We start from the raw sequence: 25,636 nt of genomic DNA, 5'->3' as shown, positions 1-25,636 counted from the left end.
CTTACAGTCCAGCTGTCTTTAAAATTTTATCTTGACGAATGCACAAAATTTATAGACCTATCTCTTGACACTTCCAATCATCAACGAATCGAACATGACTGCTCTCAAAGACATGTTGTTGAAAAACCTCTTATCAATAATTGCAATTGCACTGTCATGATAATTTCACAGATGGAGTGCGCATACATGCTGTATATACCTAAATATACGGTTTATACACTATAGTGGGTTTAATGGCTCGCTTAGTACTCTAGTTGATCTCCTACGAATAGATAGCAATCAACATTTTGGTAATTAGCTAATCTTCAAGCTAAATAGTTTCGGTAAATAGTGGCTCTTTGGCATGCAACCAACTGTTCGCCTTCCTCCCTACCTCTGTGTCTGCTTCAAATTGGTTCGTCTATATGTCTTTTTAAATTACCCCATTTCGTTATTGCTTTATCTTTAACGTGTAAATTTCTAACTATGAAAACGGCTAAGCGATGTAATCAACTAAATAATAGAGACACAAGTCGTATACTCTTAATTATTATATTTCCAATTGAAAGGGACGTTTTCAATGAAGGATTTCCATAGAAAATATAATTCTAAAACGATTTTATATCTGTCATTTTTCTGAACCAACGATTCCAGATAACGAAAATGACCATAAACCACTGGTTACATTTTTACGATATTTGTTCAATTGATTCTGTTTAGTCAAGAATAACTGTTAGTGCAGTGATTCCCAAAGTGGGCGCCACCGCCCCCTGGTGGGTGCTGCAGTGATTCAGGGGGGCGGTGATGGCCACAGGTGCATTTGGGGGGCGATGAATAACTATATGGGTTCACGGTCAACAAAATTACTGTTGACGAAAATAGAGTCGAAAATTATTAAATTGGTAGCGCACGCCAAGATCATCCTTCTCATTTATATGATTTCGAATGTTATGACATTTTTTTGTATTCTATTCTATTCTGAGTTCATAATTTCATAGTTCAATTTTTCTAATATATTTTACGAAAAAAGTAGAAACATATATATTTCCTATTAATTCCTATTAAAATTTATAAAAGTTAACTTCCTGGGAGCTCTAAGTAATATTTTTCCTGGAAAGGGGGCGGTAGGATAAAAAATTTTGGGAACTACTGCGTTAGTCCTTATTTTATTAAATGTTAGTACACAATAATGAAAACCTTTTTTTATATTTTTTACAAAAACTGGAGAAGGCTGTGGGTCTTTGGATATTGGACCAATCTCCATTTCTTTATCATTTTTAAGAAAAGGAGATAAGTGTGAAGAAAGAAGATTCTTCATTCATTCCTTGTGAAGATGTGCCTAGTTGAGATTTAAATCCTAATGAACTAGCTAGTAGTGTAACTGAATGTCAAACTTAGCGGCAGGAGATTTCTTCACTACAAGTCTTAATTTTTCTCTACAAACATTGCGAATCTATTCTCTCTAAGCAGTTTTCAAGAACGTTTTAATAACTTTGGATATTTCAAAACTAAGGTTATTACTAAACCTACTGACTGCCCTACAGTTTCATTTAATGATGTTACTCTTACCCCTGTCGAACAGATCCGCTACCTTGGACTACATTTGGACAAGCGATTAACCTGGAATCCTCACACCAGACTGAAAAGACAGGAAACTGCACGTCGATTTCGACTATTACAGCACTTACTAGACAAACGGTCTAAACTTCCAACACATTACAAAAGACTGATCTACATGACTGTAATAAGGCCAATCTGGACATATGGAGTTGAGCTTTGGGGCTCCACTAAACCTTCAAATTCCTCTCGTATTCAATCCTTACAATCCAAAATCCTCAATGTTCCTTACTTTGTCACAAATAAAATCATACATAAAGAGCTTAATGTTCCCTATGTAACCGATCTAGCCCGAACCAGATATTACTCCTTCCATTATAAACTCTCTGACCACTCAAACCCCCTAGTTTCTAATCTTGCATCCTCTTCCATTCCTGACAATCCTCCGAGGCGCCTGAAAACCAGCTAATGTAAAATGTCATTAGAGTGCTACCAATGGGTAGTTTCTCTACACGCCTTTAACACTCCAATTTAACTAAGATCAGATTTACTAAATGTATTATAATGTACAGTTTTAAATAGCACTAAATCAATATTAAAAAAAAAAAAAAGTTATTACAATTTTTTAATAATGCTATAATTAATGAACGTACGGTCCCGATGCGTGTTTCCTTGTAAGCTCTGTGTTCATACGTGATTCGTTAGACTTATGTTACTTTGAGGAAACAGGTTCACACTCTAGAAGGCAAGATTAAAATTGAATGGAGTAACAGTATGTATAACAGATTTATTTTTCTTCATTATTTCATTATAAAATCGTATTACATTCTTTTATAAGATGTTTCGCAAAAGCAGGAGGAGTAGTATATTTGGTAGTTATGGCAGGAAAACCCGTTAGAAACTTCCTTTATCTTGCCGACTCAAGTCTACTTCAGAATAAAAATATATTTCTTAAAACATTTGAGTTGCGTTATGTTAAAGTTTACCAATATCAGAGCTTTATCTCTTGTGTTCTAATGTGTAAATTTGATAGAAGTGTATATTGTTTCTAATGTAATACATACTCTAGGGTGACATTTATTTTTTTAAATCCCATGAATATGTTTTTAATCGTTAAATCTTTTTAGTTTTGTCCAATAACATAGTCCTATAGCCGTCGAAGATTCCGAATTTTCGACGAATAGAGGCAAGCGAACTGGATAACTGGTTGATACTGATCGAGGTAGCGATGATTGGCCAGGACGTGATATCAAAGTCGAAGCAGATCCAATTTCAGGCTTCGCCCTGCGCTTGGAATAACTTAGAACAGGCCAAGAACGGTGCCTCCTAGCTCGTTTTGGATCAATACGAATATCTATGCTAATCCTACCATACCCATGTAATATTCAAAGCCTCGTCTTCTATGTATCTATTATATTGACAATACTTATTAGATTTCTCATATTTCCATTTCAATCTTTCCACTGTGTAAAGCCACAAAAAAGTGAAACCTGCTGACGTAACAACTCCAAGATGTGGATCAGGCCACAGGAACACCTCAGCCAGATCAGTAAGTTCGGTTGTATTCAGCACATTACGGAATTTGGTTCTACCGTGACCAAATATTCCTGAGGTGCATCGCACCTGTTAAACACATCAGGAACAGTTCAGTTCTTTATAATAGTTGAGGTACCAATGGTTGGTTCTAAGATGGTAGTGGTAGCATCCTGCGTTCTGTGATCCTGTGAGCTCTTCTGTAAGTAGGGGTTTGCTACATCTTCTCCTACGATGCAGACTCGGTTGAAGGGCTTTATGATAACACCCTGGAATATTTCTCTATCAGCCTCTTTCTGCGCATGAACTACTATTGGTTTAGGCGATAATGTGACAAACGCCTAACTATATAAGAGTATCACTGGTGGAGCTGCCACTACTCCACACACCTTCAATAATGTGTAACCGTACCTTAAACTATCACCAAGAACCGTACGCTGCAATCTAGGTGCAAAAAAACTTCAACACCATTCGGTCACGGTAAAGCCTTATATTGTAATTTGTTGAGAGTACCATGGAACCCATCCTAATTCTGCATCTGTGCAAAACCAGGATGGGTTACATTTTTAGTAAAGGTGAACCGAAGTGTTCTGCCCTTTTCCATGCTTATGGTGGAAGATCCTACCTGGAGACTCCAGCACAAGAAATTAAGGATTCAGACGAGGAAGAAAATTGCTTCACTTCAGAGTTTATAAAGGTCAACCCTTGATTGTGCTTCTTCAGTTAAACAGTTCTCGGCCAGAGGAAAGTGTTTGTTACTTTTCTTAAAACCAATTATTTGTTTGTTTGTTTTCCTACTAGTGAAAATAGTCAGTTTTTGAGCTCATTTGGTCTAGAAAAGAATAACTATTATACAGGTATACGCATAATTATAAATTTGATACGACTTTTCGTTTTTGATTTAGATTTGCCATATGCATTCACACACTATTTCATGATACTAGGATTACTTGGACTCAGAGTACCATAAAGCTTATACATCCACCGAAAATACGGATTCGTAATTTTTCTCACTCCTTACTATATGTTTCATAAGTAAGTGAAAATAAAAATAGAATTACATGACCTGTGCACGTACGACTCCTTTTTAATGTGTAATCTAAATGGACATGTATGAACGAGCACTATTTCTAAAACAAGGACTATTAAAAATTAATTGAGACATCAAACAAATCGGTGAAGTCGACAGTTTAGATTGTATTCCTCGACTCAAAACTTTGAAAATTTCGCTTATAACAACACCCTGATCTTATATAAACCACACACGCACATATTTTTATTTGTGAATGTGTGTATTTTTTTACATATTACCGTAATTTCACTGAAAGCAACATTGAAATGAACTACTAATGCATTAAAAAAAATTAATGACAGATTCTACACCATCCTTTGCATGAGTACTTTAGGAATATACATTCCCATCATTATCATGCGCCGTATGAACGTATGATATACCGAACAACAATCTGTACAGGTGATAGAGTAATCATTACACTAAAGAGATAGGAAACCCTCAGCTCGACCCAATTTGAATCTTTTGTGAGTTAACCCTGACCTGTGTAGTAATTGATACTCATTACACCTTTTGGTTTAGTTCTAATAATGTCTTCAGGTTTAATTATTACTTGATTCAATTATTATAATGAGAAAAATGCAAGGTTTAACATTCACATAGGATATGCACAGCCTTTTCTTCGTCGTATGAGTACAGAGGGCATGTGGAATCTTCTATTTTTATCTCCTTGAGACATTTTAACGGACAATAGCCCGTGAAGTGACCTGTAATTGTTCCTAACTCATACCTTGCCAGGTTTAGGTAAAATTTCACCTTTTCTTTCGACACATTTATGAAGAGTTTAGACTGTTTCATCCCAGGTTTTGTAGCCCAGTGTATGACGTAAGCTATCGTAACTATATATATAACAAGTTATCGTTCTTTTACAGCCCTCTCTTACACTACATCTCCAACAAAAGCTATACGATTGAAAATATGGAATATTTAATCTACCATAAAAATGTATTTCCTAATACAATGATAAAACACTAATACTTTAACTCGAGTTTAAAGTTTGATTGGATAATCTCTTGGTGCCCTCACACAAATAATAATAATAATGAAATCAAAATATTTACTCTCATTTTCTCCAACGTGCTATCAACTTTATAGCCCCAGTACTGAAAAATTCAGAGTTTTGTGAAGAAATGAAGGCATATATTATATTATTTTTATTTTATACCAGACCGGCCTGGTGGGCCTTACATGGTTGATATAACCGTTATATTATACATATATGTTTTAACAGTTGATTATGGGGGAGGGGGTATAGTCTCGTACAAAAGACACCCCTAACTATATACAATGTTCATATTAAAAGAAAAAAATAAATAGATAAGAATAATGCTTCTTAATAAAAGGGGAAAGTAAAGTTAATAATAAAAAATAATGATATTGGTACACTTAAATAAAACAAACAATTAATAGTAAAAAGAAACAGAAACAGAAAAAAGAAGAAGTTAATTTGGAAAAAGGACGATAGAAGAAAAGAGAAAAAAATAAAATAAAATGAGTAATAATAATAAGTAAAATAGAGGTAGTGTGGCAATGAATTAATTTTTTATTTATTAAAATTTATAACAGAATGTCCTGCAGCAGTCTGGGCTTCAGTCTTCGGGTTGAGGTTGGGTTTCCCAGGTCGTAGGTCACTGCTCCTTTAACTGTCGCCAACTGGGAGTGGAACTTCATGAACCGTTTTTGATGTAATCCTCTATTGACTCCATCTGTAATTCGCGATGCTATTGGCTATTTCTTATGAACCAAGGAGCATTAACTGCCATTCTTAGGACTTTATTTTGAAAAGATTGTAGTTGTTTCCTTTTCGTAAAGGATGCCGCTCCCCAGACTTCACAGTCGTACATCAGCAGTGGCCTGAGAATTGTTTTAAATATAAGAACAATTGTTTCTGGTAAATGAAGTCAGAAAATGTTTTTTTGAACTGAGAATCATTTTAAAAAATTTCACCTTTGAGGAAGTTGTCCAGATTTCTCCACAGGTGGAAATCTGCTGGACTTAAGCCGAATAAGGTGTGCGTTGAAGTAATTCGTAACACAGCTAGTTTCTCCACTATCTGTCGTGAAACATGAGGTCGGCCATTGTCGTGTAAGAGGTCCCTTCCTATTGACCAATGCAGGTCGCTTTTTTTTACAAGTTTTGATGCGTTATGTTAATATCTCTGCAGTGCGATGTGGATGCAATGGTTATACCTCTCGGTAAAAAGGAGAATCGAATTACTCCTGCCTTTGACCACAACACAGATACCAGTAATTGTTTTGGATGCAAATTTGGTTTTGGCATGTTTTCCAGTCTTTTGTGTTGATATTTAACCACTGGCCTGACCAACAACTGTTGTCATACAATCCACTTAACTTCCTTTCGAGAAAAGGTAGGTTTTCTTGCCTAGTAAGCATTGAAAAGCATGCCTTAAGTTCATGAAGTACCCATACTAATCTTTATGTGTCTTTGATGTTCTGAACTTTTTTTTTTCGTTTAGGTTTTATAACAAATCTAGTATATTAAACAGATGATACGATATATAAATTAGACAGTTAATTGTTAGTGTCCGATAGATCCACCTTTCGCGTTGTGGTTTAAATAAAAAATTTTAAATGGTGAACCCACTACTCTAATCGTACACTTGCGATTTGTATTTTTCGTTACCATAATTCAAGGAACCATGTTCATTAATTTCTCAGATATATGTTCCAAATTTATTGCATAATATACTGTTTAAACTAGTAGTTTGTAATGTTGCTATTAACATATTGTTTTAAAAAAAAAAAAAAGACGTTCCATAAGGAAATCTCTCGGAGAGTCTTAATAGTCGTCACAATTATCATAAATAAATTACATTTATATTATATATTAATCTATATTAGCTTAAAAATAGATTTTTTTACTATCTTATAATTCATAATATTTTGTTACAGGAGCTGGAGAATCAGGGAAATCAACTATCGTTAAACAAATGAAGTAAGCTAATAGTATTTTATTAGTGTCTGTTGTTCTACAATTAGTAATTATTTCAGTTTTATTATTTTGTTATTAAATTTATAATTGTTTAACTAATTTGTTATGAGTCGTCACATATTTGGCATGAATTCATATTTTATATGAATGGAAAACCGGTATACCGAAGTTTATTATTTAATATTTCATTAATTTTATTTAATTAATTAAGTATTACAAAAATTCTTACTTAATTAAATACTACTTAATATTATTTTATTTATATTATAGTATGTAGTATTGTATTATTAATTAAAGTTAATTAGTAAATTCAATTTCAATTCAATTTTTATAATTTGTATTAAACCCTCTCAAAAACGAATAGAAGAAAATAATTATAAATACGCACCGTTTTATTTATCTATTTTTTTGGGTGGGCGGGGATTTTACTTTTTTTCATTATTTAGTTGACCTTTAACTCATTCCATATTTGTAAATTAAGACAGAACTAATGTGATATTAATAAGAAAACTAAAAAATGCCCCAAAAAATGAAAGAAATTTATAAAATTAAAAAAAAAGTGCAAAAACTAAATGAATGGTATATAAAAGCCAAAAAAATTTAAATTCATAAAATTATTATTAATGTTTCTCCCATAACTAAATATAGACATCGAATATATAATTTCATATAATTAATAAGAAACACAATTTCTTCCAATCCTATCCTAACTCATTAAACCCATTAATAACAGAAATAGGAAAATATACTAAAACAACAACCAAAGATATGAACATAAAAGAACCAAACATATATTACTGTAAATACTAATTAATGATATGTATTTTATATTATTCATTGCTAAGTATTTTATTTTATTCAATATAGTTTTTAGTTTTGGGTTTTTTCTTTCAGTTTGTTTTTATAAAAATGTAAAATACAGTTATAATGTAATTACTATCAAGAGAATTGTATTGCATAAGAGGTATTCCAAAGCAATGTAGTAATTATTGTACATTTTAATTTAATCAATTTTTTTTATCACTACAGATAATTTCAAAATTGTATAGTTTAGCTCAAGTACACAAAAAAGAAAATTCTAGTGTCTAAAAAATTAATTTATTGATCTTGACAAATTTTTATTGGCTTCTTCAGTGTATCAGAGGATTCAGTAAGTCCTTTTCCTATATAATGTGTGTTTTTGCAGTTGTACACTTGTAACGTATGCCCAGAAGATGCCTGAATGGGCGAAAATTTGATAAGATCAACAAATTAACTTTTTTGAAACTTCAATGATCTTTTTGTGCACTTAAACTCATAAATAGGTCCCTTAGTATTCTGTTTTTTGACGAATATTTTTAGATTATAAAGCCTTCATAATGCCCCAATAATTAAAAATATTACAAATAAATATTTTATTTTATGTATATAGTTATAGTAGAGTATGTTATTTTGGCACCGACCAATGAAAAAGTTGTTGGCTTCTGGAAGGTAAAAATACAGGTGGTACAAAAATTGTGTTTTTTCTGAATAGTTCCACAAAACTTTGAGAATTTATTTATAAAGAACTTATCAGTTGTTATCTTGTGAAAGATCTATGAATTTTCTGAGGAGGGGCTAGGTTCAGCCAAATGAATTTCATACACCCGAGAAAAATATTGTCTATTTTCCCCTTCCTTCTAGAAAATTTAAAGCATCTTATGCATTATCTTCACTCTTTAAAATCCGATTGAAGATATTATAATAATGTATCTATTGTATATGTAACAGAAAGCAATTGTTACCGAATCGCCTAGTGTTTTTTCCCTCAAGGAGGTAACTCTGTGCTCACTAAATCAAGGTATAATCTCTTCCTTCATTCTTTCTATGGTACTATTTCTATCTTTCCAAGATAAACATGAAAAACTTTACTATAAGAAGTGTCAAAGTCAGCCATCAACCAGATCTTTATCTCATATTTCACTGAATTTTTTATTTAAAGTAGTCTATTGTCTAAAGTCAAGTGAGAGCTTGTGTTATAGTGAGTTTGACAATAGTAAGTGAATTTATAATTCTTCTAATGGGCGCCAGTTTGTCTTCTTTCTTCTCTTCACGGGTATTCATGTCTTCAAAGCGAAGACATGCAGATAAGTAAACCAACTTCATGACATAGTAGCTGTGTAAATAGGTCTTTGAAAACAAAAATATTTCATCCAAAGAGAATGAAGCTCTTCGTCATACTCAGAAGGGTCGATTCTAGTTCACTATATACTTTAATTTTATGTTTCAGTCACTAGTCACATTAGTCAGTGTGAAAAAATATTGATAAGATAATGAACTCTGGCAGGAATAAAAAGTAGTGGTGATTCCTAATGGAATTGGGATGATGGGTTCCAATGAAATCCAATAACGAATAACTCTACCAAATGTGTTTGCGAACACTTTCACGTTGCGAAGACCGAAGAAGAATGGAATATATTTATAGAAATCAGTGGAAAGGTCTTTTCTTCAATTGGATACATTATATTTGTTAAATTAAGTCATGTAAACAGACTTGAAATTGTTCGCAACCTAATGTGCTTTGATTAATTGCACTATATGTATGTTTAATTAATGCAATCGACCATTCTAATTAATTCAAGTTTATGAGAAATAGTCATCGTGAAGTACAATTGGATTCAATAGAGGAATTCATCAAAAAATGCTTTTCAAAGTTCCATTAAGGAATTCTTAAGGAAGAATGAAGCTAACGGTTAGGTGGCTTACAACGTTGGAAATCAAACTTCATCTCGAAGACTGAACTTATTTATTTTATTATGATTTATTGTTTTTAGTATACAAGTCAGTAACTTATTTTATTAATTCTAATCTCAATTTCAACAATCTCGATCCGCCGACTTACCCCTGCCAGAGTTCTGTAACCTCTCACATTTTTTAATGACATTTACTAAAGGCCCAGTAAGAATTTAAGGACCTCTTCTCTAAGAAATTATTTTTCTTTTATAACTCAATTATCAAAATCCATCGCCTCCGAGAGCCGGAAAATGGATCTCTAGTACCGAAATATATATCCATATAATCAAAGAATAACATGTTAATAGCTCGTGTTCTTAGAAAAAATTTCTCCGGGGTGAACCTACTTTTACGTACTGTGGGGAAAACGTTATAGCGGATTCATCAAGTATAGAACAAAAATATTCATGGATCATTTATAATAACCGAAAATATGGCATCCAATTAAAAAAACAACAACACTTTTTTCAGAAACTTAAGTATTTTTCATGGTGGAACATGGAAAGAATTAGAAAAATAACAAGGTCTGTCCTGATTATATTAATGCGTAATTTGTATTTAACTCATTAAAAGAATAATAAATCCATTTTGCATTGGATTTTAGGCGTATTATGTATAATAACATTTTTTATCAAATTTTATTGAAGTCGTATTATTTTACGAAAAGAATATTGTTATATTTCATAATACCCATTTTATATCAAAGGTTCGCCATCGGCCCTGAGTGACAAAAAAGAGATCCATTGTACCGTAATATATATATACATATATTTTTATAGGAGTATATAATGGTACTATCGATCCCTTTTTTTGCCTATTTATATAAATATAATATATGTGTACGATTAGTTTTTAGATATATTATTTTTATTATTCTATTAGTAATTTATTTTTATTAATTAATATTATTCAATCATAACATTTTAAATCTTCAGGGGTGTCTTTTTATCTTTTTATGTGTCTTTTTTTATTGTTGCCAGGCTGATCTGGTATAATAAAAAAAATATTTTTGCTGTAGTAATAACATAAAAAAAAAATAAATGAAATTTTACTTACGTAAAATACTGAGCGAGGTCCAGATGAACTCCAACCTTGATTTTTGCGAAGAAAAAATTGCCATAAATCGTATGCTACAATTTTTTTGATTTTGACTTTGCTTATTTGTCATCGATGGTTAAAATAAGAAAATTATTTAATTTTATAAATATTTCTCTCATTTTACGACCACGATGTAAAAAAAAAAAAGATATAGGACCCAGTTGAACCCCAACTATTGTTGATAGTAATTATTTTTGGTAGTTTTATTTATTCAGAGTTGAACCTCCCTATGTACTCCAACAGAAAAGGGGGGTTAACCTGGGGTTTTCAAAGTATTCCAAAACAATTTTAACAATTAATAAACATTTTTCCATTTACAATACGAAAATATATTTAAAAGACAACCAGTTAAAAACATTTTCTACGTGAATTAACTTTTAAAAATCTTCAACCTTGGATAGACTTATCGGCGAACTAACATAATTTTGAGAATACGTAATTACAGTATTTAAAATTCCATTCTAAAATAACTTTATAAATTTTTGCTCATCGACCACGCAAAATTATATTGGATTGAACATACAGAAAAAAAAAATTTGTTTTGTGCATGACACAACTTTCACTTACTCACTTCGAGATAAAGTTAATCTTTGTTCATTTCTGTATTACAGCCATTTATTTTTCACCATGACAATAATTCCCCATACTTTATATTTCATATACAGCTAAGTGGAAGTAAAATCAGATTATTGTCATACCTAAAACACAATAATCATCAAATTATTTCATATTTTCGATTCATCTCTATTAAGAGTGAGTGATGGTTAATTTAAAAAAATTAATAGTACATTAAATTTTATTTGTTTTTCTGTTACTATGAAAATCTATATTTTAAGGGTTTGTTGACGTGTTAAAAATGATTTTAAGCTTTAAGTCGCCTAAAATACAACAGTTTAACAAAAAATAACAAAGCTTTTAACTCGGTAATTTGCTATTTCCCTTTCTTAGGTGGTTGTATGGAAATATCTTTCTCCTTTAGTTGATTATAAAATTCTTTTATAGTTCATATTAATCTATTTTTTTTTACTACCGACAATAAGAGATGTTTGATTATTTCAATTAAACAAAATTAAAAAAGGTACTTTAGGGGAAGTATTTTATGAAAATTCGATATTTAAGCCCTTTCGAACTATTTAATTGAGGACTTCACATAGCCGATATTAAAGATCAGTATATTGTATATTGATATATAGAGTTTCCTAGAAAATCTTTCGAATTTTCGAGAAAAAAGAATTAAAAATCTATCACATTAAGTTGCATTTCTGATCACTCGATTTTATCATAAAAGTTACAGCAACATACCAGGCATACACTGTCCTTAAATATTTTCAGTTTCATACGTTTTGTTTTTGATCAAGGCTGTAATATTATTCTAAAGGGATCATTCCCATAATAAATAAAAACTATTATTATTATTATTAACTAAAAGTAAAATAATTAATGACTGAGGAATGAATATTATGTTCAAGCTCAAGGATCATAGGTTTCATAATTCCTTAAAAATACATTAAAAATAAATAAATACTAGTGTAATTAACAATTTTATTGTTCTTTATACTTTTTTCATATTAAATAAATTTTTGGGTTACTTGTTTATTAGAAATTATCTGTAATATGAAATATTCTTTGGTTTTTTCCACTATTTATAATTTTTGCTTCATCAAAGCCAAAAGTATTTTTTATAGATTTTTTCTATAGGAAGAGAAAATTTAGTTTCTTTCTCTCCTTTAATTTTTAATTTAAATTAAATATAACTATTTTTATGTTGATAAATCCTGTTTATTTTTAATTTTCTGAACTTTGCCTTGTTTATTGTTTATAAATCGACTCAGGCGTAATAGCCTGTTATTGAAAAAAATTTAAACCCGGATACATCGATTTTAAGTTCTCCTAGACAATGGCCTAATGGCTAAAACGGAGAAATAAAAATTGTTGAGAGAATTGCTCAAATGAAGTCTGCCTTTTAAATTATTATCTACTCTCAAACAAGAAATTAATACATAATATATTAATAAACAAATAAAAATCATCAAGTGTATACTTATTTATAAAAACTCGGACCTAATCACACTACTTTCACTTATAACTCTACGAACGTCTCCAAATTTTGTGTAAATTAGTGAACTCTAGAGGTTATTGCTATTTTTGTAATGTAGAAAAAAAATAATAATATTAAGAACGGAAAAGAGGAAAATTATAAACAAAAAAATTTTATTTTACTGTTGAAAAAAATTCGTATTTTATAAGTGTATGTACTATAAAGTACCGGTCAGTCGATTTTATCGATAAAGTTGTGCTCACATCCTCGCCTTGAATGTGTTAATCCAGTTTTGTAGGACTTTTTGTTTTCGAGTTTACTTGGTTTTTTGGATTCATGTGAAAAAAATCGTATTCGAAATGACTACATATATGGAGTATGTAGTCATTTCGAATACGATTGAAAGTAAAAAATACAGTGATATAAAAATAAAATTTTATAGTGATAAGAAAATATAACCTTAACAAAAAAAGAGATAGAGAATAGAAAGGAAAATACTTTTCGCATCTAAAGGGTGGTCTGTCAACAGTTTTTTAATTTTTTTTTTATTTCTAGTGGAAAAACGTTTTATTTCCTTGTAGCCAAACTATTTCTTGACCGAACTACCAGGGGACTGACTGCTAACAGAGTAACAGAAGCGGATAGGAGAAGCACACTTTGTATATTCTCAGTCTTTAAATATCCTTACAAGACTAAATGCGAGCCGTAAACAACGAACAGCTACACCAAACTCAGGGGCAGCCAGTTGTCTTTACCTGCCTAGAATATTATTTTAATCATCAAATTACCTAAAGTGTATTGCTAACTCAATTATTACATGTTTTACATGATAGCATAACGTCACCCAGGAATCAATAAAGCTTTTTCTAGCCGGTTATACCGATATGCAATATAGCATCATAGATACCTTTGCTATTTTTCTAAAATTTATATACAATTATAAACTTTTTATTAGCGTTAAATTGGGTCGCTTTTGGACTTCTTGATATTCCTTGTTTTTGATCAACAAAAAGGAGTCAGAAAATACCTAAATTTGTAATGTACAACTGAAAGAAAAACCTGATATAACAAAATGTTTGAATTAAAGAATTAAAATTAAAAATTAAACAGTTGACAAATATAAGAAATGAAACATAAAATGGTCGTAGTTAATTATTAGTAAATATGATTTTCCTTAGTAATTAATTGATTGTAGTATGTTACACTATGGCAGAATAGCATCTAACTTAATTACATGATCAATGGTTGTGAAGTTAAGATTAAGGTATGCTAATTTATGATTAATAATGTTTTAAAAATAGTTTATAATAAGATTATAATTAAAGCTGATAATTATTATATCGGCCATGATAATGATCAAGCTGGTCGAAACTTTAGATATTTAAAATTAATCAATAAAGAATGTAGAGGCTAAATATTTTAAATTTAATCATAATTGAAAAAAAAATTTACACTGCTTATATCGGTGTTTTATTTGTATTATTTTTTATTAAAACATAAAGCAAATTTTCTGTAGCTAAGGAGAATTTACAACGCTTACTAAAATTTATTTTTAATTTCATTATTTAATTAACATTATTCCTCTACATCTCAATTACCTGAGATGAGAACCTTACAGCTGCTATGATGAAATTAAGACTTAGTTTTTTTCCTCTAATTTGGCTCTCTCTATTTCTAAAATTGTATATATATTACTCTTTATTTCTATCTTTTTTACTTTTTCAGGTATTGAAATTTTATAATTGAATCGATTTTTTCTAAATGTGCCTCTACACGTTTGCCAAACAATGGCAAATTCACGCACATGCTATATTAGGCTGTGCACCCAGTAGAGTACGTAGCTAGTGGCCTCTAGAACCATCAACTTGCGCTCTGAACATTGCAGAGAACCTGTAAGGTGATTACGGTGTAACAGTTACAGCACAAACCGTAAGAAACAAGTTACGACTAAGTGTTTACTTCAACCGAGTCCCCAGGAGGAAACCATATAGTACAAGAGCCCAAGAGGAGAAAAAAGGCAGTTATTTCACCCCAATTTTTTATCACTTAATTGAAAACTATGTATTGTTACTAGTCAAAATGTATGAGTCTGCTAAGTATAGGTAGGGGGAATAAAAAATGGCGGCTGTTTCAAAACCTTAAAAAAACATTATTGTTTCATTCGGAGCTCTATATCTTAAAAACTACCAACAACACTAGAAAATATAAAAGAACATTATTTAAAGAACAGTACATTTTCTGAAATATTAGCCCAAATAGAGCTATTTACGTTCAATAGTTCTCGAGATATAGCCTTTAAAAAGCATCATTTCATAAAAATATACTGAAATATAAGTAGTTAGTTAACTTATTTTGAGAAACCTATATCTCAGGAACTATGGGACGTACAGATGTCTATTAGCAATCAAATTAAAGCTAGTTTAATTGGCTATAAAGTAGTTTATGACGTTTATTTTCGTAGGAGTAGTAGTTTTCGTGAAATTTGCTAAAATAAATTGATTTATAGTTATTCGGACCAATTTGCATTTGCCAAATTTATATTAATACGTGAATATCATAAAAACTACTACGAAGATAACTGTCATAAACTACTTTATAGTAAGTTAAATTTCCTTTATTTTGAGTGTTGGCAGTTATATGTGCGTTTGATGGGTCTACAGATATATTTTTCAAAAATCCAACACTTAATACGAACAACTAGAAATTAACATTTTGTGAGTTTATTTTGTCAAATACCATAAAAACTACTACTCCTACTAAGATAAACGCTATAAACTATTTTATAGTAAATTTAACTAGCTTTAATTTGTGTGCCGGCAGACATCTGTACGTCCAATGGTTTCTGAAATAAAGGTTTTCATAAATCAAACTTATTGTCTGAACAACTATAAATTAATTTACTTTAGCAAACATCATGAAAACTACTATTCCTACGAAGGTAAATGTAATAAACTACTTTTATAGTACATTGAACTAGCTTTAATTTGATTGCTAATAGACATCTGTACGTCACATAGTTCCTGAGCTATAGGTTTCTCAAAATAAGTTAACTAACTACTTTCATTTCAGTACATTTTTATGAAATGTTGCTTTTTAAAAGGCTATATCTCGAGAACTATTGGACGTAAATAGCTCTATTTGGGCTAATATTTCAGAAAATGTAGTCTTCTTTAAATAATGTTCTTTTATATTTTCTAGTGTTGTTGGTAGTTTTTAAGATATAGAGCTCCGAATAAAAAAATAATGTTTTTTTAAGGTTTTGAAACAGCTACCATTTCTTATTCCTCCTACCAATACTTGGCAGACTCCTCAGTTTTGACTAGTAACTATAAATAGTTTTCATTAAAATAATCAAAAATTGGGGTGAGATAACTGCCTTTTTTTCTTCTCGGCTCTTGTACTAATATATAATTAAAGTAAATCGTGAGCGCTGTTTGGATTTCGCCAAAGCTCACGTATAATATAAAATCCACCATCGTTCTGAGAATCTGCAATATTTCCTGGTGATTGTAAATTTAACATCTGTTTCATCAAATTAACGGCAGAAAGTAAGGCGGAAGGTTAATGAGGGTTTAAAAATCAAAAACGTGAGTCCGACATTTAAGCATGGAATGACATAATGGACCAACATGCTTGTATGTATATGCTTAGAAACGATTTAAAAGAGTGGGAAAAAATGGGGCCTTGAACGGTCACTCATGTTTCAGGAAGATAATGACCTAAAGCGTACGGCTATGAGAACAAAGGAGTGGCTAATATATAATGCACCCAAGTTACAAAATTTACCTCATCAGTCCCCACATCTTAATGCCATAGTACTTTATGGGATGAAATTAACCGTCAGGTAAGGTGAAAAACAAAGAAGAGTTAAAAACTCTTTACTGTAAGAATGAAATAGGATTCCAGCAGAAGTGACAAATAAATTGGTTGAACCAGTAAAACAACAATTTTTAGAAGTAATCCGGAATAAAGGGGGGGCCTACAAGGTCCTTAAACATAGCTATGTATACATAAATATTTACTTTAATTTATGTTTCCAGATGTATTTTAACCCCCCAAACCCACTAGTTTCTAACCTTGCTTCCTCTTCCATTCCTGGATATCCTTCAAGGTGCCTGAAAAGAAGATGGCCTCGTGACCTGATATTGTAAAATGTTTTTAGAGTTCTACTACTGGGTATTTTCTTTACATGCTGCATCATATTATGATCTTACCTCAAATTTGCTTGTTGTATTTTTTAAACAGTTGTAAATATCAATAAATAAATAAAGAAAAAAAAAGATTTATTTTGATTTTTTTAAATACTATTGTTGACCTATATACAAGGTATAATGTTGTATTTATGTTAAATTAAAAGCTGTTGTGTAAAATAAGAGAATTTTTTTCTGTTTATTATTAATATCATGATGCCTCCTTTGTTTTTATGATATAGCAATCTGAATACTTTATTTTATATTATTTAACTAATCCCTACTTTTTCTTTTCCAGAATTATCCACGAAAGTGGGTTTACTCCCGAAGACTTCAAACAGTACAGGCCAGTCGTTTACAGCAATACTATACAGTCATTAGTCGCTATTCTTCGAGCTATGCCAAATCTCGGAATATCGTTTACGAACAACGAACGAGAGGTTAGTATACCTTATTTATAATTATGTATTCAGGCGAAATTAGTAAAGTAAACTTTATTTTTCTCCGGCTTCAACGGACGTTTTATATCCTATAAGTTGTATCGTAATCAACGATACTTGATGAAGTGAAAATTTTTGTTCCGAAATCCTCTCAGCTATCTAAATGGAATATATTACATGTACACGGGGCATCTGGTTGATATATGAAGCTTTTCTTTAATTTGCCAGCCGAAATACAGTACATCTGGGTTCCAAGTCACGTGAATTTCGGGTTAAGAGCTACGTATTTCAGGTTACCAAAAAAACAACACAACAAAATGGTACTGATACCTAATATTACCAAAGTTCTATAAACAACAAAAAGTGGGACTAATTTTTAAAAACACAAGCCAAAATCATAGCGGCACCTCTTTAAGAATTTTCTTTTAACAGACCGTTACATTGATGCTCGCATCGTATTTGTAAGATACACAAACAATTTTTACTTAAATTTTGATAAATTAGGCGTTTGAGTGAATAGCTGCTTACGAAATTTCTTTTAAAACATTTGTTTATTAGCAACGCCCATAAAATTTTGCCCGTAAAATTCATAAAAAAAATTTGACGAGAAAATCAAAATGTCTCACTTTACTCTGAATTGATCTAAATGTAACATCAGATCGCTTTAAATGTTAAATTATTCTTAAAATTTATTAGCACAAGAGAAAACACTATTGATTTTTAATCAAATTAAAACTGCTTTCATGTTCATTCATCAATTTAAATTTGACGTTCTATCTAAATAATTTACGGAGCTGTTTGAAATACCGATAAATTTCATGTTGTTTCTAAATAATTTACGCAAGGGTTTGTAATTCTGGCAACTATTTATGAAGTATTTTAAATAGAAATTAACCGAATGCACCCGATTTATTTAATATTAATATATCATAAATATAATTTCTTTCGAAATCATCAAGATTATTTCTCCTTCAAGTTCGATAGATATTGCTGGGGCTTTTCAACCCCAAAAGAGAGTACACTAAAGTCAATTCACCTGGTACAAGAATGATGTTCTCTCTTTTGTTCCGATAACAAGAGATGCGAATGGGGAGTTTTTTTCATTTTTAAATCTACCTCTAAAACCTAAATTTAAAATGCTTTTGTTTACACCAATTTTCCCGACCTAACGCGTACGTACTAAAGGTGTAAAGCGCCATAAACTGTTGACGACAACAATGTTTGACGATTTGTTCGCAAACGGTGCGAAAAAATTTAATGAAAAAAAAACCTAAAGTATAAAATCGTTTCAGTATCTAATTCCCAGTAAGAATCCGTCATCAAAATTCGAGTATACTAGGCCAACCAAAGAGACTCAAAGTTTGTCATGATGATGATGCCTCAAAAAATAAATGCTTCAGTTATGATGGCAGATTCTTGTGGAGAATAGAATTCTTTTGGTTTTTACAATTTTCCAAACCGTGTGTATGTTTCCTATCAAAAATTGTGTGAAATAAAGCCAGTTGGTAGTCAAATGAGACCAACACCAAACTGATTGTATTTAATTTTTAATATCCTTTCGATAAAATAGTAATTTCAAGTCAATTAAAAATAATTTTAAAAATATATACATAATTTAGATCTGTTTTGATCTAAAATTAATTTAAATACAAATTTCTATTTTTATTATTTTATTCTTCTTTTATTTTAAGATAATGTGTATATTAATTAAGTTTGAAAAAAGAAACATTGGCCTTTTTTGTAGAATTTTCAAAAAAAAATTTATTTTATTTTACTGTTAAATTTTTTAATGTTTGTTTCCTTTAATGATGACAGCCTTAAATTGTACCATATATTGATTCTCAGATGTTTATAATAAATTTTAGAGAATGGTGCAAAGCCTTCCAAGGTACCCATGAACACTACTCCACTTTTTTATTAGAATAATTAAAGATGAGGATATCAACACAATGTAAGCTAGCGGCTTTTTCTTTTATTTATACCCAAGGAATCTGAGGTATAAATTTCGCACTTTTGTTTCTGCTTAAGTGGGTTGAAAATCCAGAATATAAAAAAAATCCAAAATCTGGTGCAAAGTAACCCACTTTGACGGTAGTATTTGGATTAAATTTATTGAAAATCTATCAAATAATTGCTGTTTGAAATTATATCATTTATTTTTTATGTATATCTCAGGCAGATGCAAAAATGGTTTTTGATGTGATTCAACGAATGGAAGACACTGAAGCCTTTTCGGAGGAACTGCTTGCTGCTATGAAAAGGCTTTGGCAAGATGCAGGCGTTCTCGAATGTTTTGGTAGATCCAATGAATACCAACTAAATGACTCAGCGAAATAGTAAGTATGATTTTTCAATTTCATTGTATATTTAAGCATTAAAAAAAGAAATGACACTATAGAACTATGAAGATTATCATTATAATATAAATATAGAATTAATTATGTAAAAATATAAATTATTCTTAAAGCTACTTAAGGAATCAACATTGACATGAAGAACTTACTAGGGATTCAACACTAGTGTATAAAATATATGTTTTAGAGAAGTAACTGATCTGCCTTTATAGATAAAAGATGTGTAAAGAAAGACAAATATAACTATTTTGTATATTCATGAATCTAACATGAAGTTGTTCATCTAACTATATACCTTACATTATTAACTGGTGCATTATTTACAGCTTTCTTGATGATTTGGATCGGCTAGGTGCTCGAGATTATCAACCAACTGAACAGGATATTTTGCGTACAAGAGTAAAAACCACTGGTATTGTTGAAGTACACTTCTCCTTTAAGAACCTTAATTTTAAGTAAGAGTTTTAAATCACATTTTTTAGCAATTAAATATTATTTTCATAGTGAGGCAATTATTTAAAAAAATAAATTGGTTGGAAAGAATCAACTTAACAACCAGAGTTTGAAATTATTTCATCTCACAAAAATAATTGTTGAACATTTGAATCATAAAATATCATAACTGTGCATCATTATTAGTACTTTTCAATTGTATTTATAACAAAGTGAAAACAATAAAAGCATGTTTTTTAAATTAATTAAAATTTAATATTATCAACTACTTCAGGTTATTTGACGTTGGTGGTCAGCGTTCAGAACGAAAAAAATGGATTCATTGCTTTGAAGATGTAACAGCCATTATTTTTTGTGTAGCAATGTCTGAATATGACCAAGTTTTACACGAAGATGAGACAACAGTGAGTATATTTTAAAAAATAGAAACACTGAGAAAAGATATTTAAAAATCATTTTAATGATTTATACTTTGGTAATGCTTAGCTGTGGAGTATGTATATTGGTGATTCACAAATGGGTAATTTTTAGGTCCTAATTTTAAACAAAAAGCTAATCTCCAAAAAATAAAAAAAATTGTATGTTCTTAGACAAGCTCTTAGATCAAACTAATAAAAAATTGAATGCAAAATCTAGCAATGATACTTTTACAATAAAAATATGCCAAGGCAATGGTAAAATGAACTTTAGAAAATCATTTAATATTAAAGTACTGTCAAAATATAAATTTTAAGATTTTATTTCATTAGCATAACAATAAATGTTCATAATAAAATCAAACAAAATTTAAAGAAAAAAAAAGGATATAAATTATAACGAGCCAGGATAATGATAATTTAAAATATATTATTTACTGTTTTTCCTTTTTAACCCGACTTGTATAAAAGGAACAGGAATAAAAGTTGAGAACAATATCACATTTAGAACTTAAGAGTTGTCACATTTCAGAACCCTGGAAGTTATTAAAATTTCTTTGTTTTCCTTTTTTTTTTTTTCTGTGACATATTTTGAAATATACTACAATCTGTTCTAACAGGATGAAAAATTAACTGACATAATATTTTTAAGCTTTCAATTAAGATGTGAATATAGTAAAAACTTGTTACAAGAGAAATGGGTGAAAATTAAGTTAAGATGTATTTTTATGTGAAAAAGTTGCTCTGGGAAAGTTATGACAATGAGAATTATAATACTAATGGCAAGTAGAACATTAGTTAAAAATTCTAATATAATTAATTCATGGAGTCTACTTGAAAATAATGTTTCCCATATCATAGGGCAGTAGTATTACCAATAACATAACATGGAGTCGATGAGATAATATATAAGTACCCATTAATGTTTCAGGAGTAATGAATAGATTTATTGCATTTGATAAATTTTGTAACCTATTTTTTCAATTTCTAATTCGTTTATTTTCTAGTGTTTTGGGGCACTTGTTGGAAGATTGTCCACCACAAGCACTATCAGTGGCGGTTATGAGAAACACAGATAAAGTCAATGTTGTTCTACCGATTTATGAGAATTAGTTTAATAAAATTAAATTTTAATTACATCTGATTACTAAAATTCCAACATTAAAAAAAAATCTTAAAACGTACTTGACACCATAAACTATCTTCATCCAAGGCTCTACTGACCAATATGGTTCTTGGCCTCCACAATAAGTCTTCACCAGATAACTCTATCTTGGCTATTGTGTTAAGGTGGCTTCCGGCATCCCGGGTGACAGCTTCTGGCATTCTGGTAATATGTTCATCCCAATGCAGTCTTCTGAGCTTGATATGTCTCTTCAGATCTGTATCCACATACAGACTATTGATCTCACTGTTCTTCCCCTTTTTTCCAATCCTCCTAAGTAAAACTGGTTTGAGTATGCTGATCTACTTCTGTTCAGTGCTTGGTCCCAGATTGAATGATCCATTACCCCAGGTGAGGATCCCAGTTTTATCCACTAGCAAGAACAGTTTTGATGAGGGTCTTGTTAAGGAGAACATCCATGTGGAGGGAGATTGCAAAACTTCTCAGGTGTTTAAACCATAAGCAAATTCATATTTAAGCAAATATAGGCTCCAACCTCAATCTTTTTAAAGAATCCATATGGGAGTTTACATCTAGAGCAAGCGGAAGTTGACAGCTGTGATCCTATTAAATCAGTAATAATAATGTAGGTTAAAACCCAAATAATTTTTTTTTACATAAAATTATTACTGCTCTAATTAGACCACAACTGTCGACTTTCATTTGCTCAAGAGATTAGCAAACTCACAACAGATCTTTTTCATTAGAGGTCGAGACATAAAATCACCATAAATACAAAATTTTCGATAAATATGAAGAAGAAAATAAATGTTATTACAAATAAACATAAAAGACATACAACTGCAGTAACAATGGAAACATATTTGAAAAAGTAAACAAACAGCTTCACAAAACTCACAACACAAGCATCCAAACTTAGAATTGATAAGAAAGGTTATAGTGTTTTCCATAACCACCACCATGTCAACCATCTACACATGAACCTGTTTTCTTTTAATATTTAAGCGCTTACTGAAACTTATTACATAATCTCTATTCTTTATTTCCAGAATCGAATGCAAGAATCTTTGAAACTCTTTGATTCAATTTGTAATAACAAGTGGTTCACTGATACTTCCATTATTCTATTTTTAAACAAAAAGGATTTATTTGAAGAAAAAATTAAAAAATCTCCCTTGACCATATGCTTTGTGGAATATGCAGGTATATTTAATTATATATAACAATCTCTAATATTAAGTAAATATAAATTATATCTAATATTTTTACTTGGTAAGGTTTTTGTTCAAACTCTTTAAAATTCTTTGTTTCAACTTTAAGATTTTATTATTGGTTATTTGGTTTAGCATCTTTATAGAATAAAATCAGGTGAAAATTACTTAATTAAAGACTAAATTTTTAATGAGGTAAAATAATCATGATTAATGAACCATTAGATTTTTAGCCTACCAACTAAAATGAATAATTTTAAATAATAATTTTTTTAGTCACTTTAAATGACTAATGACAAAATTTTTAGTCACTATTCATTATTAATATTTTAGTTATAGTGGTCTTGTTTTAATTTTGAGATTATATTATTGCTTATATCGGTTCAGCATCTGTTACAGGGATGGCAAAAATTATTTGATTGATTAAATTTTTAATTAGAAAAATTAACCGTTAATCACAACTAATATAAAATGAATAATAATTTTTGTTTGATTACTTTTAATGTCTGACTAAATTTTTAGTTGTTATTCATGATTAATATTCTGTAGTGTTTATAAACAACAAAAATTTATATCTTGATGTGTTGTCTCCAATTGATTTCAATCATTTATTTATTAATAGTGTCAGTTTAGTTATGTTCAGGTCCCAGTGCGCTCGGTTTGGAACGTTGTGGGTTCGATTCCCACCTGGGGCAGTTAAATATTCATTTTTCGGCGGTCCCGAAGAATGAATCTTGACACTCCCACCTTGGTTAGTATGCGGTGGCAACCAAGGTAGCTGTCAGGGGTTGGCAAAAAGGACCCACAGGCCCACTTGCCGGACTTGTTCCCCCCACCAAATACCAGTACCAGTAGTTATGTTCCCCCCAACGGAAAAGCGTATCTTAGAAAGAGCATCAGCGGCTTTGTTATTTTTATCTAAATGGTAAACAATTTCAAAGTAGTAATAAGAGAGTTCTAATCACCAACTCATAATTTTTTAATTCTTAATTTTACCTGCATTCTTATTGTAGAACATAAAGGAGAGATTACTGATCCATGACTAGGAGGAAACGTTTACCCAAAAGAAGCTACCATTTCATTATAGCTTCAACCACAGCACAGGTTTCTTTCTCGGTGGAGAAGAGCATTATTTTTTAAGGTTTTGACAAAGTTTGGGAAAAGAACACAATTGGGCGGTCATTTTATGAGAGCACTGCTCTTATAGCAAAATTGAATTTATCTTATTCTACAGACATAGTTTTAAAATAATCAATAAAAGAAAGAGAAATTAATATCTTCAGTATGGAAATCTGCTTTGCAAAGTAGCCTGCATTTTATCTGCTAATTTGGGGTTGTCAACTAAACACGGTATGCTAACATGCCAAGAGTCTTGTATAAAGAAGAATTTACTACTATAAGAAGACCTCGTTAAGGTTCAAAATTCAATGGCCTCATATTCATGGTAAGATTTGGTGCTTATGGAAAACCCCTTGTCAACATGAGGTGATGTACTACCTCAATCAACAGCTGCTTTGGGTATAGACCTGAGGCTTTTTCTGGGCCATTTCCAGAAATCTCACTTGCTGATAAGCCTCTCTATGTATAAAATTATTTTCTAGTAAGTAGTCTTTGATGAATTTGTGAGGAAAACAAACCATCAATGAAAGTATCCCGCTTACATTTTTACCTGTTGACCACTGCATTGACTGCCTTAAAAGTGCAATCCTTCATGAGGCATCTCAAAGCCTCCGTTTATTTTTCTGAGGTTTTCTCCAGACTCCTGACATCAAATTTTAAGTTGATGTTAAGCAAATATTTCACTAATTGTTTTGATACTAACCTTTTTCAGAGTTTCGATAGCTTAGTTGTAAATAACCACTTCACTGGATATCCATATATTGATGGAGTGATTAAGTTGAATTATAATTAAAATTTGTTAGAATATGTGGTCAACAAGTATACATGTATGATAACATTTACAAGATGCCTTACCCTAAAACCTACTGAATTTCATTCGAGTTTGAGACAAATTACCAAATAATATTAGTCAATAATATACTCTAATTGTTTTCAGGAGCCCAAGAGTACGGTGAAGCGGCAGCCTACATCCAAGCCCAATTTGAAGCAAAAAATAAATCAACTACAAAAGAAATTTACTGTCACATGACTTGTGCTACCGATACCAATAACATTCAATTTGTTTTTGATGCTGTAACAGATGTAATTATTGCCAATAATCTTAGAGGTTGCGGTCTTTATTAAGTTGAAATGAAAATTTATTGATTTATTGGCTATAATAATGTATATGATACTCATCTTGTTGCTCTATTTATTGTGGTTAATAAGCCACTTTGGTGCAAAAAGTAACTTTAAGTTTATTCAATGTGTACCATAAAAATATTATATATATATACAGATATGAAAGTCTTTCTGTCGAAAAAAGGGCTAATCTCAACCTTAACAGTTTTAAGAAAAATACTTCCT

At 30.6% G+C, this 25,636-nt stretch overlaps 1 protein-coding gene across 1 annotated transcript in view; it reads left to right on the top strand.

Annotated features, from left to right (window-relative positions):
• Galphao (G protein alpha o subunit) overlaps nucleotides 1-25,540 on the top strand; it is a 128,380-nt gene extending 102,840 nt beyond the window's left edge. The window contains exons 2-8 of the mRNA XM_014429766.3: nucleotides 7,054-7,096; nucleotides 17,469-17,610; nucleotides 19,786-19,946; nucleotides 20,291-20,419; nucleotides 20,692-20,821; nucleotides 23,009-23,162; nucleotides 25,227-25,540. Coding sequence (XP_014285252.1) covers nucleotides 7,054-7,096; nucleotides 17,469-17,610; nucleotides 19,786-19,946; nucleotides 20,291-20,419; nucleotides 20,692-20,821; nucleotides 23,009-23,162; nucleotides 25,227-25,414 — 947 coding nt within the window. The 3' untranslated portion in view covers nucleotides 25,415-25,540. The remainder of the gene's footprint in view (nucleotides 1-7,053; nucleotides 7,097-17,468; nucleotides 17,611-19,785; nucleotides 19,947-20,290; nucleotides 20,420-20,691; nucleotides 20,822-23,008; nucleotides 23,163-25,226) is intronic.
• The last annotated feature ends 96 nt before the right edge of the window (nucleotides 25,541-25,636 follow it).

Source organism: Halyomorpha halys, unplaced genomic scaffold, assembly GCF_000696795.3.
Source record: "Halyomorpha halys isolate HHAL.00 unplaced genomic scaffold, Hhal_1.1 Scaffold819.1, whole genome shotgun sequence".
Taxonomy (NCBI): domain Eukaryota; kingdom Metazoa; phylum Arthropoda; class Insecta; order Hemiptera; family Pentatomidae; genus Halyomorpha; species Halyomorpha halys.
This window is presented reverse-complemented; position numbering and strand designations above follow the sequence as displayed.